The sequence below is a fragment of the Mesoplodon mirus genome, assembly GCF_964341445.2.
Source record: "Mesoplodon mirus genome assembly, chromosome: 13".
NCBI classification, from domain to species: domain Eukaryota; kingdom Metazoa; phylum Chordata; class Mammalia; order Artiodactyla; family Ziphiidae; genus Mesoplodon; species Mesoplodon mirus.
The window spans coordinates 73,880,576-73,895,504 of NC_138989.1; the positions used below are offsets into that span (position 1 = coordinate 73,880,576).

The window sequence follows — 14,929 nt, forward strand, 5'->3', positions numbered from 1 at the left end:
TACCCAGTGAGTCCTTGATCAAACGTGTTAATTATATCTTATCCTCCAAGAGGCAAATAGCAGAGAGGAAAGACACTGCCAAACTAAGCCACCTTTCTTTTTTTTTAAGTTAATTTTTATTAGACTATAGTTGCTTTACAATGTTGTGTTAGTTTCTGCTGTACAGCAAAGTGAATCAGCTATACGTATACATATATCCCCTCTTTTTAAGATTTCCTTCCCATTTAGGTTGTCACAGAGCACTGAGTAGGGTTCCCTGAGCTATACAGTAGGTTCTCATTAGTTATCTATTTTATACATAGTGTCAATAGTGTATATATGTCAATCCCAATCTCCCAGTTCATCCCACCCTCTTTCCCCCTTGGTATCCATACGTTTGTTCTCTACCTCTGTGTCTCTATTTCTGCATTGTGAATAAGTTCACCTGTACCATTTTTCTAGATTCCACATATAAGTGATGTTATACAATATTTGTTTTTCTCTTTCTGACTTACCACATCTCTGCAAATGGCACTATTTCATTCCTTTTTATTAAGCTACCTTTCTTACCTCTAAATTGTCTTGTTTTTAATCAGTTCCAAAATTATAGTTCAGTGTGGGGAACACGTTCAGATGGCACAAAGTAACTATTATTTATAGAGTATTCTAAATTCTTTGCATGTGTTGATTTAATCCCTGTGCCAACCCTATAGAGGAGGTACTATCTTTATCCCCATTTTGCAAGTGAGGAAGTGGAGGCCCAGAGAGGTTAAGTAACTTGCCCAAGATGATACAGCTTGTAAGAGGTAGATCTGGGATCTAAATCCAGACAACCTGGCTTCAAATCCTTGCTTTCAAGGGTGGATATAATCTCCTGTCCTTTGTAAGTGAAGTAGATGGTAACACTTCTACCTTTAGCAGGATGCGTGCCTTGAGGTGTTTCTTCCAGGAATGGAGATATTCTTAACGGATTCACCACTACTCATTTGCCCAGCCTCATTTATAACCAGCAACGCATGTTTTTTAGATGTTTGGGAAAGAATCTGTTTCCCTGGGTACAGAAGGAGGCTGAGGGTCCCTCCAGAGGCCAAAGTCTTTGGCTCAGACAACAAGCACTTATGAACAAGCTTCTGCCAGCTACAAACCAGAGTGGCTTCAGGAATATAACAGCGTCCCAAGACTCCTGGCGTCTGTCTGTCCATCCAGATGTGAGGAATAACTGAGAAGGCCGAGACTTCACTAAAGTCACAGATTCCACCTTCTAAAAACCATCCAAACAGGTTTGGAGTATAAACACGTATGACAAAAACATCTTCAACCCTGTGTCTGGGTTACAGCTCTCCTGTTAAATATCCATTTCCTTCTTGTCTTTCAAAATTCTCCATTGATTCTAACATTTTCAAAACTATTCATATAAAATTATTCTGGCTCTAAACACACCTGGTATTATATGCTAAGACAGAGTCATTCTTTCAGAGTAATTCTGGGAACACAAGACTTTCAGGAAGTGATAATTAGTAACAACTAATATTTGTTGCACCGACCTGCACACTTCACTGATCATTTTGCGTGAATCATCTCAATACATCATCACAAACACTCATTTTACGGATGAAGAAACTGAAGCTCAGAGAAGTTAACTGACTTACTCAATGCCACACAGCTCACAAGCAGCAAAGCTTATTTTAAACTCTTATGGTTACAGTAGATTACAAAATGCGGCCACTAATTCCTCTCATCCAGTTATGTACACCCTGTTGCAATGTGACATTCCTAGTCCACTCTTTAAGAGGTGGCATCTCTCTTCCTGCCTCTTGAATCTGGTCTGGCCCTGTGACTTGCTTCGGCCCATAGGATGGTGTTGTGAAGGAGCTCAAGAGGGCTTGCAGCCTCCTCCTGGATTGCTCCCCTGAGACCGACACATAGGAAGCCAGTTCCAGCCAACTTGAGGGTAAGAGTCTACGTGGAGGAGAACTGAGGCAGCCCAGCCAACAGCCAGCATCAACTGCCAGACCTGTTGGTGAAACCTTCTTGGACCTTCCAGACCAGCCAATCCCCAGACTGACTCAAGTCCTTGAGTGAGCGTGAGTGAGCCAGGCAACTCCAGGAGAAGAACCACTGCCAGCCCACAGATTCGTGAGAAATAATCAGCTGCTGCTGTTTCAGGGCACTCTGTTTTGTTTTGTGGTGGTTTATTACACCGTTTCTCAACCTCAGCACTGCTGGCATTATAGAATGGATGGTTCTTTGCTGTGGGGTGTTGCCCTGGGCAATGTCAAACATTCAGCAGCATCCTTGGCCTCTACCCCCTGGATGCCAGTAGCACCCCTTCCCAGCTGTGACCATCAAAAATGTCTCCATGGGCTTCCCTGGTGGTGCAGTGGTTGAGAGTCCGCCTGCCTATGCAGGGGACACAGGTTCGTGCCCCGGTCCGGGAGGATCCCACATGCCGCAGAGCGGCTGGGCCCGTGAGCCATGGCTGCTGGGCCTGCGCGTCTGGAGCCTGTGCTCCTCAACGGGAGAGGCCACAACAGTGAGAAGCCCGCATACCGCAAAAAAAAAAAAAAAAAAAAAAAGTCTCCAGACATGGTCAGGTGTTCCTTGGGGGCAAAAACATAAGTGACCCAGGAAATCTTCATATTGATTTTTTTCCTTCAAAATCTTGAGTAATCAATACCCAGTTATGGTAGAGTTGGAAAAACGTTCTTTGCCCTTTGACCACAGATGCCTCCCAGGTTGCCTGGATGAACTCAGCTGGTATCTTCTTGGGAACCAGCTCTATGTTATCAGGTAAAGCTGGTCAGCCCTATGCCAAGGTAGGTAAATAGCAGCATTTTTTTAGAATGCTCAGACACATCACGTATTAGTTTCCTAGAGCCAGCATAACAAGCTACCGCAAAGAGAATAGCATAAAACAAAAAGTTGTTCCTTCACAGCTCTGGAGGCCACAAGTCCAAACTCAAGGTCTCAGCAGGACCACGCTCCCTCTGAAGGCTCTCTGGAAGTCTCTCCTTTTGCCCCTTCCCAGCCTCGGGGGGCCGCTGGCAATCCTGGGCTTTCCTCACCTCACAGCTACATCGCTCCAGTCTCTGCCTGTCTTCACATGGCCGTTTCCCCACTCCGTCTGCGTCTTTATAAGGATACCAGTTTTCCGTTTTCTCTCTTTATAAGGATACCAGTCAGGACCCATATTAATCTAAGTATGATCTCATCTTCATTTAAATAACTACATCTGCAAAGACCCTATTTCCAAACAAGGTCACTTTCTGAGGTTCCAGGTGAACACGAATTTGGGGCGCCCTGTGCAACCCATACTCATATGAGCAGACTGGCTTGTGATGACTGTGCAGTTCTCCCGGCCACTGTCCCCACCAGGCCTTCTGCAGGGTCCGCCTCCAGCCCAGCCAGTTCCAGGGCTGAGCTGATGAGAGAGCAAAAGGGGCTGCTTCCCCGTCCCTCTAACCCTGTGGGCGCTCCTGCCATGGCCACCCCCCCGCCTCCCTCCTTTCTGCCTCACTTGTCATCAGGGCTCACTCTCAGCACTGCTGGACGTGACCGTGACCATCCAAAGAGGCCTCCTTGCTGCGGAGAGGAGTCTCTCTCTCTAGGTGTGGGTTCCTGGACCGATTTTTATCTGTTGCTTTGCTGCCTGTGTCTTTAAATTGTGTTCATAAGAGACCACAGTTCCCCATTTGTATACACGTCCTCGTGACTTGCTTTCACTATGAGGTAGAAAACATCTATCGATATTTGCATTTTCTTCCCCTCCTCCCAACCCCTATGTCTTTAGGGAAAAAAAAAAAAAATGTCACGCTACAGTGCAAACCATACTGTTATCATTGATGATTCTCTCTCTTGGAATGCTTTCTTGGCTTTCCATGGCTTTTGTCTGCCAAGCACACTTGACCTATGGTAATGGAAAGGTCACAACAGCACTGATCAATCTCTCCAAGGAGTCTCATTTGCCCGATACGAGATTAGGGTGGTATGAGGAGGAGAACGCAGGAAGGACGGGGGGAGAGGTGCTACCTGGTTGAGGAAAGAGGGAAGATGAAGAATGTGGATAAATATGGAAGCAGAGCTCTTGGCCTCAAAGCAGAGCTGCAGATCAGGTTTATTAAACCAGAAAAAGCTGGGAAACACAGAAACAGGAGCTTTCAAATATCTAAGAACTCAGATTGAATGACTGAAAGACTAAACCCAGGTAGGTGAAGTACTTTTCTCTGGGAAACTATGAGCTCATCAGGTGATTTATGGTGCATCGATAATGGCAGGAAAATTCAAGACTAATATTGTAACTAACACTCACTTTCAATCTTTGAAAGGCATTTGCACAATATCCCACCCATTTTCTTATCCAGCACTTAATAAACGGGTAGAAGTCAAACTCCTTTGCAGATGAATGTTTTCGGATGTAAAGTATTTTGCATCTTGGACAACACATTGGAATCACCTGGGCTGGGGACTGGCTTTGTCAAGGGTGAAGGACAAGCATTGGTGGGTTTTATTGCCCTGCTCGTGGGCAGCTACAGCTCAGAACTACTAGTGTGGAAAGCCAGAACTTTTAAAGATGATTAGTATCCAACACATTTACTACTAAGCAGAAAAAAATGCAGCCACATCTTTTGTTATATTGCCCTACCATTTTCCTTGCCTTAGGACTGAATATTTTTTCCCAGTAGGGGTCTACTTTTCAAAAGGGCAGGCCAGGAACTTGGAAAGGGTGCATTCTGTCACATTTAACCTTTCATTTTTACGATAAACCACTGCCCTGCTGGACTTCAGAGCAGAGAATGAGGACCCCCCTGCCCCTTTCACAGCACTAGCTCCCTTGCTAAATTTCTCTTCCCTGTGTTGGTCTCTCCCATGTAATCTGCCCACCTGACCCTGGGGCTTCACCATGGCTACTCCTCGACTTCCTTAACACCCTACAAATGTTGGGTTTGCCTATATTCCTGGTCCTGTATAAAAAACAAATAACAATAGCAAGTCTCAATTCCTAAATGGTATCCCATCAGTAAAAGAATACACATTAAGGGCTTCCCTGGTGGCGCAGTGGTTGGGAGTCCGCCTGCTGATGCAGGGGACGCGGGTTCGTGCCCCGGTCTGGGAAGATCCCACATGCCGCGGAGCGGCTGGGCCCGTGAGCCATGGCCGCTGGGCCTGCGCTTCCGGAGCCTGTGCTCCGCAACGGGATAGGCCACAGCAGTGAGAGGCCCGCGTACGGCAAAAAAAAAAAAGAATACACATTAAGCTTCTCTTCCAGCTAAAAAGTGAGTATACTATTTTAGCTTAGTGTAAGACCCAAATTAATCAATCAAGAAATATGTATTGCATGCTCAGAGGGACAAAGGCAAGAGTAGAAAATATACCAAGTACTCTGTGTAGATTCTCAAGGATCTTGTCATCTAGACCAGGGGTTGCAAACTATGGTCCACAAGCCAAATCTGGCCCCCAACTGCTTCTATAAATAAAGTTTTATTGGAACACAACCATGCTTGTGTGTGTGTGTGTGTGTGTGTGGCTGCTTTTGCACCATGCTGGCAAAGCTGAGGAGTTGTGACAGAGACCATCTGGCCTTCAAAGCCTAAAATATTTACCATCTGGCCCTTTATAGAAAAACTTGCCAATGCTGATCTAAGCAAACTAACAACCACAACTACAACAACAAATATATATTTGAGATGGATGGATGGATGGATGGAGATAGATAGATAGATAGATAATGTATTAATGTGAAACAGAGAGGGTTCCTGCCTTTAGGAGGCCCACAGTCTACTGAACAATCATCAATCCTGAGAAGCAAATCAGCACCCAAAGCGGGGACTGTGCAAAGGAGAAGAGGATGTTTGAGGCTGGACAGATCCATGGGTAACTAGAACGGCCTGTGAGCTGTACAGGTAGATTCTAAGCTGAATGAGGTAAAGAGGAGAGTGGGGAAGGCCTTGGCAAAATTGGAATGAAGAGGCAGGAAGTCCAATCCATGGCTGAGGGGCAGCTGTGGCAGCTGGGCTGCTTCCCAGTCTATTGGAGCATGAGGGCATGATTTGTTTACCACGTGTCTTCCTTGATGGACTTGAGGTTTTATGAGGGTGTAGCCAACGTTCATATTGTTCACTTCGACCCTGGCATTAAGCAACATGCCTGCCGTATAGTAGCTGCTTGATGAATATAATTTAAAAAGTAAATAATGAATGAATAAACGGATGTCTGGAATTATCAGGTTGATATGCCATAAGCCAGTTGAGTCAGGCATTTCAACCACAGTAAAATGACCTCTGAACTTACTTTGAAACAAAAGCATAGATGAGGAGATAAGAAAGCTTTTATTGAGCAACTACTCTATAACAAGCCTTTTACAAGCACTAAATCACTTAATTCTCTCAGCCACCATTTTAGGGATGAAGAGATTGAGTTTCAGAGAGGTTAAGTAACTGGCCAAGGTCACACAGCCAGAAAATGGCAGAACTAAAATGCAAACCCAAGTCTTCACTTTGTTATTTTCAGCTCCAAGGCTATGCACACATATCCATGCCTACCAGTCATTTTCATACCATGCTCTGCAGACCTCAGTCTCCTCAGAGCCACCATAAGTGACATGAAGATCAATTCAGTAGCACTGGGGACCAAGAGCACAGACTCCCCACCCAGCTTCAACCAGAGGAGTTTTCATTTTCTCTACTTCACACACGGAGCTTCCTGATTCCATCCAAACACATAGTTCTCGGGGGAACGAAAAAGAATGAGAAACCACTATACTGGACCACGCTACTTCTTCAAACCAAGCCAGGAGGTACAGTTTCTAGCCTTAACTCCACCACCAACTTGCTATGGGGTCAGGGTCCATCACTTCTCCTTCCTTCCATTCTCACACAAGAAATGTTGGGCGGCAGATGCTGAAATCCCATGAAGCTTCTTAACTTTCCAGAGAGAATAAGATTAAATGAAGAGCCCATTTAATGAATGAAAATGGCTGGGCCACCTTGAGCAAAATTCTAGATAAAGTTGTAATTCCATCCATGACAGCAAATTAGAGGAGTGTGATGAGTTACCAGGTAGAGCTCAGCAGAGGCATTGCTGGATGCCTTGGTTGATGACTGCTAATTGCATCCAACAGAACTCAAAAACCAAACAGGAGCCAATCTTTTGGCCGTACCTCATAGTAACCAGCACGTGACAGAACACGGGTATCTTAGTGAACAGTCCACAGAGGCACATCCACTTACCAATAGAGATGTAATAGATGAATATATTGATTCTCAAAGAATTCACAACTGGAGACAATGCCACACTCATCTATGGTTTGACCATTCTTATACGAAGTTACCTCTGGCTTGCGCTGACCTGACGATAAAGAAATAAGTAAGAATATTCTTATTATGTGAGGCATCTTTAGAAAAAAAATCATAAAGCTATGAATAAGAATGGGTGATAAACAATAGGGATAAACATGCTGTATATGTCACTTGGGGAACTAGAAAAGCTTCCTCTCATTGATAAAAATGCATCCTTTGGACTTCCCCGGTGGCACAGTGGTTAAGAATCCGCCTCCAATGCAGGGTACACGGGTTCGAGCCCTGGTGCGGGAAGATCCCACATGCCGCAGAGCAACTAAGCCCGTGCGCCACAACTACTGAGCCTGCGCTCTAGAGCCTGTGAGCCACAGCTACTGAGCCTGTGCTCTGCAGCAAGAGAAGCCACCACAATAAGTCCGCACACTGCAACGAAGAGTAGCCCCTGCTCGCCGCAACTAGAGAAAGCCCGCATGCAGCAACAAAGACCCAACACAGTCAAAAACAAATAAATTAATTTTTTTAAATGCATCCTTCAATAAACACTATTGGGCATGTTACATGCCTAAGATGATGCAGTGCTGGGGCGAGAGTGGGGCAGACAAAATGAAAAATGCTGCTCCTAATCTTAAGACGCTATTAAGAAAAACTATCTAAAACTTAAAAAGAAGCCAAAAATGTGGATGGTATCTTGTTTCAGTGTCACATGGGGGCAAAGGTCCATCTAAGAGTTATGTAGGGGAATGTACTTTGTTTCATCAGTGATTACTATTGATTAAAATTCCCAGATTTAGTGAAGTTACATATAAGCTTGTAGATTTGCATTAAATGGAGATGCAAATAATCTCTGTCTAGCAGACAAGATAACCCCACAAATTATGGTTTATTGCCCTATAGGACATTAACCAGTGCTTTACCTAATGCAGCAATCTTATCCTAACATTCCTTTATTAAGTTGCCTATAAATACTCAATTCCTCAAATGTTCTTTGACCAGGCCTTAATATTTTCTGGTTCCTTCTTTATTCAAAGAATTGAATAAAATCTTTGAAATTCACTCTGTATTTGCATGGGAGTGACTTTACCTTTTTGAAAATTATACTTTAACAGTGCTCAGAGTTGAGTGCATGTTATGGTACAAAAGAGGAAAGAACAAAGTAGATTAGCTAAAACCATGTCTTCCTAAGGATAAAGGAGTTTGGAATGTAGGTTTCCCAGGCAGGTACTGTGCACATGTGAGTGACATCATCACAAAAGTGACCTACGCTTTCTCCCCCAGAAGGGGTTCATCCTCCCCTGGTGATCATTAACCGGATGTAATGCTAAAGGGCTAATCTGGTAAACCCCCCAGGAATTCCATTCACCCCTTGGGATCTTTTTTCCCCTTGTGACAGACAGGGCAGGAAGGTTTCCAGTGTGTGCCAACGAGCTTTCTCACTAGCTTCCATGTCATTGAAAATGTATAAAATGTACCATCCATACCGGAGGAAAGCCCAGTATTTGGGAGCAATACACCATTCTGAATCCATCCCAGGAACATTCTTGTGTTCTGTCTTATCACACAATTTTTGGCGAGCAACCCCAGAGATTATTAAGAGAAAAACTCCACGTTCTCCTAAGGCTTAGACGGGGGAGAGCTAAAAATGTCAGGGGCGGGAGTAACAAGAAGGTCAGGGAGGGGCTTCCCTGGTGGCGCAGTGGTTGGGAGTCCGCCTGCTGATGCAGGGGACACGGGTTCGTGCCCCGGTCCGGGAGGATCCCACATGCCGTGGAGCGGCTGGACCCGTGAGCCATGGCCGCTGAGCCTGCACGTCCGAAGCCTGTGCTCCGCAATGGGAGAGGCCTCAATAGTGGGAGGCCCGCGTACCGCAAAAAAAAAAAAAAAAAAAGTCAGTGAGACCTGTACCGTGGACAGGACCTGAGGGGGGGCTCAGGGACCCTCTCTCTTCCTCTCTATGTCTCTTCTAATTTTGGGGTCTCCCAGCTGCGCTACCTCTTTCCTCCTCCTCCAGGTAAGCGCCTGCAGAGTTGGTCCCTGGTGCCAGGAGCAGACAGACCTGCGTGCAGGGACACATCTCCAGCAGCCGCTTACCTGAGTCTCTTTCAAACAAATGACTAAACCACCAAAAATGAGCTTCCCTGAAAAACTATCAAGGAAGCTGCTGATCATATTTCATTTCTGCCTGTTCTTATCAGACTTGTGTTCCCATTCCCATCAGTTTTATCAGATTCCTTCTTAGGAAGCATTTAATTGCTCCTTTTGTGTGTGTTCCTGACTTTTATTGAAGCCGTTATATCAAGTAGGCATGAGCTGAGCCTGGGGAACTCATTCTGATCTCTTGGGCTCCAATGTTTCATTTCAGCCAGAGCAGGGCTGATTGAGTCCCCTGGTTTCTTACTGGCTGACTGGTTTTTTCCCTTCGTGTGGTATAGAGCTGAGTAATCAGCCCCAAATGAGACTTGCACAGGGAAGTGGTATCTTGTACCTTGTGGGTGGTTCTCTTTTCTCCCTCTACTTGCTGGAAATCTCACCCCAAAATCCTACCCTTGTTTTTTTTTTTAAAGAGTCAATTTTATTTATTTATTTATTTAGGCTGCATTGGGTCTTCGTTGCTGCACATGGGCTTTCTCTAGTTGCGATGAGCAGGGGCTACTCTTCGTTGTGGCGCGCAGGCTTCTCATTGCGGTGGCTTCTCTTGTTGCGCAGTACGGGCTCTAGGTGTGCACAGGCTTCAGTGGTTGTGGCACGTGGGCTCAGTAGTTGTGGTTATCAGGCTCAGTAGTTGTGGCGCACGGACTTAGTTACTCCGCGGCATGTGGGATCTTCCTGGACCAGGGCTCAAACCCTTGTCCCCTGCATTGGCAGGCAGATTCTTAACCACTGCGCCACCAGGGAAGTCCCTACTCTTGTTTTTTAAGCCTACCTGCAGGTTGCATATTGAGAGTCACCTTCAGAACATTTCACAAGTATCTGGTTAATGTGTGAGGGGGCCGGTAGCCAACGTTAGGGTCCACCCAAACACCGGGGCTTCCTAGGAAGACAGGGGGCTACTCTGAAAGCTCAGTAGTGGACTTGAGCCCATTCCTCTATCTGGACGCCTATGGACAAACACCGAGAAAGAGGTGGGGCTGTGCTCTCGGCCTGGGGAGTCTGGGTGCACAGTCCTACACCCAAACATCCACATTGAAAGGTGAGATTTTATTTTGACTTCGGCTAAGGAAGTGCAGCCATTTCAGAGGCTGGCTCTTCTCCTCTCTGGACTTAGAAAAAGGGATCGGGGGCAAAAAGTTTTCTGTCATCCCTCAGGAAAGTCCATCAGTGCCCTCCATGTTTTCAAGGGTAGACATAATCCAAGAAAGAAAAGAAAACAACTCACAAGGTACAAGATACCACTTCCCTACCCAATTATTTTACTTCTATTTTCTTTTCATAATAAATCCCTTTTCCCACGGTGGGCACCAGTTCTGGAGTTCTGGGTTATTTATTCTCCAGTCAGGGGGAATTCCAGCCCTCTGCTTCCCCTCCACTGGGCATGTCTGTCTTGGTTTTAACGTTTTCACTGCTGACCAGCATAGCTGAAGAAGGCAAGCAGTGGGGAGATGAATTTAGGCAGCCTGGGGATATCAGTAAAAGGTGATAAAGGAGAGTTCAGTAAATGGTCTAAAGTGAAGTTATTCATGCCATTCCCATGCACCACAGGAAATTAAGAGTGGATTCTAAAAAAAAAAAAAAATAGTTCTGAAGAACCCAGGGTCAGGACAGGAATAAAGACGCAGATGTAGAGAATGGACTTGAGGACACAGGGAGGGGGAAGGGGAAGCTGGGACGAAGTGAGAGAGTGGCATGGACATATATACACTACCAAATGTAAAATAGATAGCTAGTGGGAAGCAGCCGCATAGCACAGGGAGATCAGCTCGGTGCTTTGTGACCACGTAGAGGGGTGGGATAGGGAGGGTGGGAGGGAGACGCGAGAGGGAGGGGATATGGGCATATATGTATACATATAGCTGATCATTTTGTTATACAGCAGAAACTAACACACCATTGTAAAGCAATTATACTCCAATAAAGATGTTTAAAAAAAAAAGTTAGAGAACAAAGCATACCTTTTACATATATTTATATTCTTATTAAGGATTAAATACTTTGCACAAAAGGTGTGATTAATAAATCTATGTGTGTGCAAAAAACAAAAACAAAACAACAAAACAAAAAAGAGTGAATTATACGGAAAAAGAACCAGTGTGGGAGTTGCCTAACCAAGAATCACAACGGGTAGTAAAGGAGATCACTAAAACGTGTCCAGAAAGGTATTCAAAGAAATCTTCTAGAAAAAAAATCATAGAGGATTGAGTTGCTCAATCAGTTGCTCAGAACTAATTTCCCAGGTTATTTTCCCAGGGGATGCTTTAACAATGCCCTTGTGAACCAAAAAATCTGGTCTACAGGTAGATTTCAGAGGGTGATGAGCTAGAGATGCTTACCCGATATTATGCAACGAAGCACAGAGTCTGTCTTCTCAGGAACTTTCTGGGAAAGCAAAGTAGATAAAAATCAAAGTGTGCGCCTCTGGGGCCCTCCTGAGTCTGTCGTCTTTTCATGCCACATGAACCTGAAAAATAAAAGTCCCCAACATCACCATTTGTTCTGGGACGTCTCTGACTTTTCTCAGGAATTTGAGAAACACCACCACCCCATGAGTGGTCCTTAAGGAGAGAAGGAGCATGGTCCCTTGGCTGGGTGTTGCACTCAGTCTGGCGGGTGGGTTCGGAGTCCTCGGGCAGGCTTTCTCACCCACCACTGCTGACATTCCGGCCAGAAATGTTGTTATGGGGGGCGGTCCTGGGCATTGTAGGATGTTTAGCAGCATCTCTGGCTTCAACCCACTAGAAGGGATAGCACGCCTTCCCCAAGTGGTCACAATCAAAATTGTCTGCAGATGTTGCCAATGCCCCAGGGAGGGCAGCCATGGTTTTAATCTCAAGTCCTAGTGGATGGCAGGGCGGCCACAGCCCAGACAGAGAGGGAAAACTGCATGAGCCAGTGCCACCTCTTTCAAAGTTTTTTTCCTGTTGGACTCCAAAAGTGTGTGCATATTTGCCTCCCAAAAGAGGAGTTGATTCAATACAAAGGAATTTCCAGGTGGGAGGTATTTCTCCAGGTGAAACTGGGAAACTACTGCTCCTTCCGAGAAGCAGGCAGGTGCCCCGGGGAGGGCAGCGAGTGGGCTGGCATTTTTGAGTAAGCGCGGATTCATCAGTACAAGTCGGCATTAAACGCTTGGTTAGTCACCAGGTATGTTATTTCACTTAATCTCCTTTAAGTGACCTAAACGGTTATTAATACCACCTACATCTTACAGATGAGAAACCTGAGACTCAGAAAGGTTTGGCAGTGTGTTCAAGATCACCTAGCTCCAGTGGTCAATCCCCTGGGGCCCCCTCATAGCCACAAGGGCTGACATCTTCAGCGTGTGAGGCAGCCCTGGAGCTGTGCAGCGCGCAGCTCACAGAAGCCCTAAGAACCCCAGTCTGTCTGAACCCAGAGGACACTCTCCACTCTGTCCTCTGGGTATACAGCTAGCATCATGCCTGTCCTTTGTGGAGCCCCAGGCTTGGAAATAACATTTCGCTCTATCCAAACAGTGGAAATTTAGAGACAGAGTCTTAGATTTAGGATCATCTTCCACGTAAATATATTTTGTGTATTTATTTCTGATGTGGTAAATTTCCCAAAGATGAGAACTGTGCGACCTACATGGTTTGTATCTCCAACTAGTATACCGATTTGGACGTGGCATATAGTTAGGGTCATCCAAGAAAAGCAGCAGACTACGAGTAAGAAGTTTTAGTTCTAACATTTCCATTTGTCACTTTTGATGCCGTGCAGCTTGTGGGATCTTAGATCCCAGACAAGAGATTGAACCTGGGCCCCCTGCAGTGGAGTCCTAACCACTGGACCACCAGGGAAGCCCATTTAACATTTTTGAGAAGCAACATAACACAGGTGGCTAAGAGTTCTAGAGCCAGACACCCTGGGTTCAGATTCTGGCTCCACCCTTTCCTAACTCAATAAGCGTGTCACAACTATTTTGTGCCTCAATTTCCTCATCTGTAAAATGAAGGCATAATAGTTGTATATTCTTCAGAGGTGGTTGTGAAGATTAAATGAGCTATTGCCTGTAAAGCACTTAATCCTCTAATGTATGTAAATAGTCTAGGAAGAATCTGTTACATAATTGGTTTTCAAGATCGTCATCAGTAGGCTTTAAGGAAAGATTTCACTCATTTCATCAATTTCCTTTTCTGCTGTGGGTTACCACAATGATTTTTTTTTAAAGTGATAGACCAATTAATGTCTAAAAATTTCTCCTGGTATAATATTCACCTGTAATAGTGATTTACAAGACTTGACTATTCCCATTCCCAGGGGCCACTGCTATGGATGGAGAGAGAAGAAAGGAAAAAATGAAACCGTCAAGGGTTGGGGTGACGTCGAAGACCTTGTGTGCCATCCGTGACTCCTCCCAGCTGACGGCTCCCTGATGGCAAAGTCCCACAGGTTACAACACTGACAGACACGCTATTTGACTCACATAGTTGGTTCAGTCACCACATATCCTGGCCACGGGGCACTGACTATAAAGGAAAGGACAGTTAAGTCAGGCTGTGGTTCATGTTTCCTCGCTTCTCCGAAGGCGAGAACCCTTGAAGACAGATTTATCATTCTCTGCTACAGATGGATAACTAACGAAATACTGAAATTAGCAGAGGGGGCCAAGGTGGGGTTCATGGACAACCCTGGAGTGATAACATATCAACTGGAATGAACGCAAGATTTGCATGTTTTTGTTTTTGTTTTTTTAGCTGTGTAGTCCAGAGCAAGTTGCTTTCTTTTTAAAAATTTTTGTTTACCTTTAATTAGACAGAGCCTAAATACACACATTTGTATTCTTTAAAATACACAAAAAAGATGGTCTCCCACAAGCACTGTTCCTCCATCTCAGTACTTTCTCAAGAGGAAGGGTTTGCCGTCCTTTCAGGCATTTTTCTATCCATTTACATATAGTCCTCTAAATATATATATATATATTTTTTTTTCTGTTGTTGTACATACATCATTAAATTGTACTTACTTGCCATTCAGTTGGCTTATCTTACTTATCAAGGTTCGGCGTCTTACAATGTCAGTCCAATCCATAAAGGGCTGCATTCTTTTTTTTAAACGCTTGAGGATATCAGTATTGCATAAAATGGCAATACCATGCGTAATCTGTCTGTTCTTGTGTTGATGACGTGTAGCTTGGCTGGAGTTTTTCAGACTTACAAATGTGTTTCAAAAAACTTCCTGGTACATGCCTCCTTGGGCACATAAGTGGTTCTCTAGACTAAATACCAAGACATGGAATTGCTGGATAAGAATATTCACATATTACATTTCAATAGATACTCCACGATGGAGTATCTACTCCTTAGGAGAACAGGAGAAGGAGGTGATGATGAAGGGCCTGGGCTCCTGGGTTCAAATCTTAGCTCTGCCACATTCTAGCTTAACTTCTCTCTTCCTCAGTTTCAACTGTAAAATGAAGAGAAGAGCAGTATCTACTTCATTTGGTTGTTAGGAAAATTGAGTATGTACTAGCTCTTCTGAATAGC

At 44.8% G+C, this 14,929-nt stretch overlaps 1 protein-coding gene across 1 annotated transcript in view; it reads right to left on the reverse strand.

Moving 5' to 3' along the window:
- The window catches only part of ALPK2 (alpha kinase 2), a 116,824-nt gene extending 102,989 nt beyond the window's left edge, over nucleotides 1–13,835 (reverse strand). Inside the window, 4 exon segments of the mRNA XM_082641138.1 lie at nucleotides 7,206–7,323; nucleotides 11,759–11,828; nucleotides 11,832–11,886; nucleotides 13,777–13,835. Of these exon segments, the coding sequence (XP_082497264.1) occupies nucleotides 7,206–7,323; nucleotides 11,759–11,828; nucleotides 11,832–11,882 (239 nt within the window). The 5' untranslated portion in view covers nucleotides 11,883–11,886; nucleotides 13,777–13,835.
- Between the last annotated feature and the right edge of the window lie 1,094 nt (nucleotides 13,836–14,929).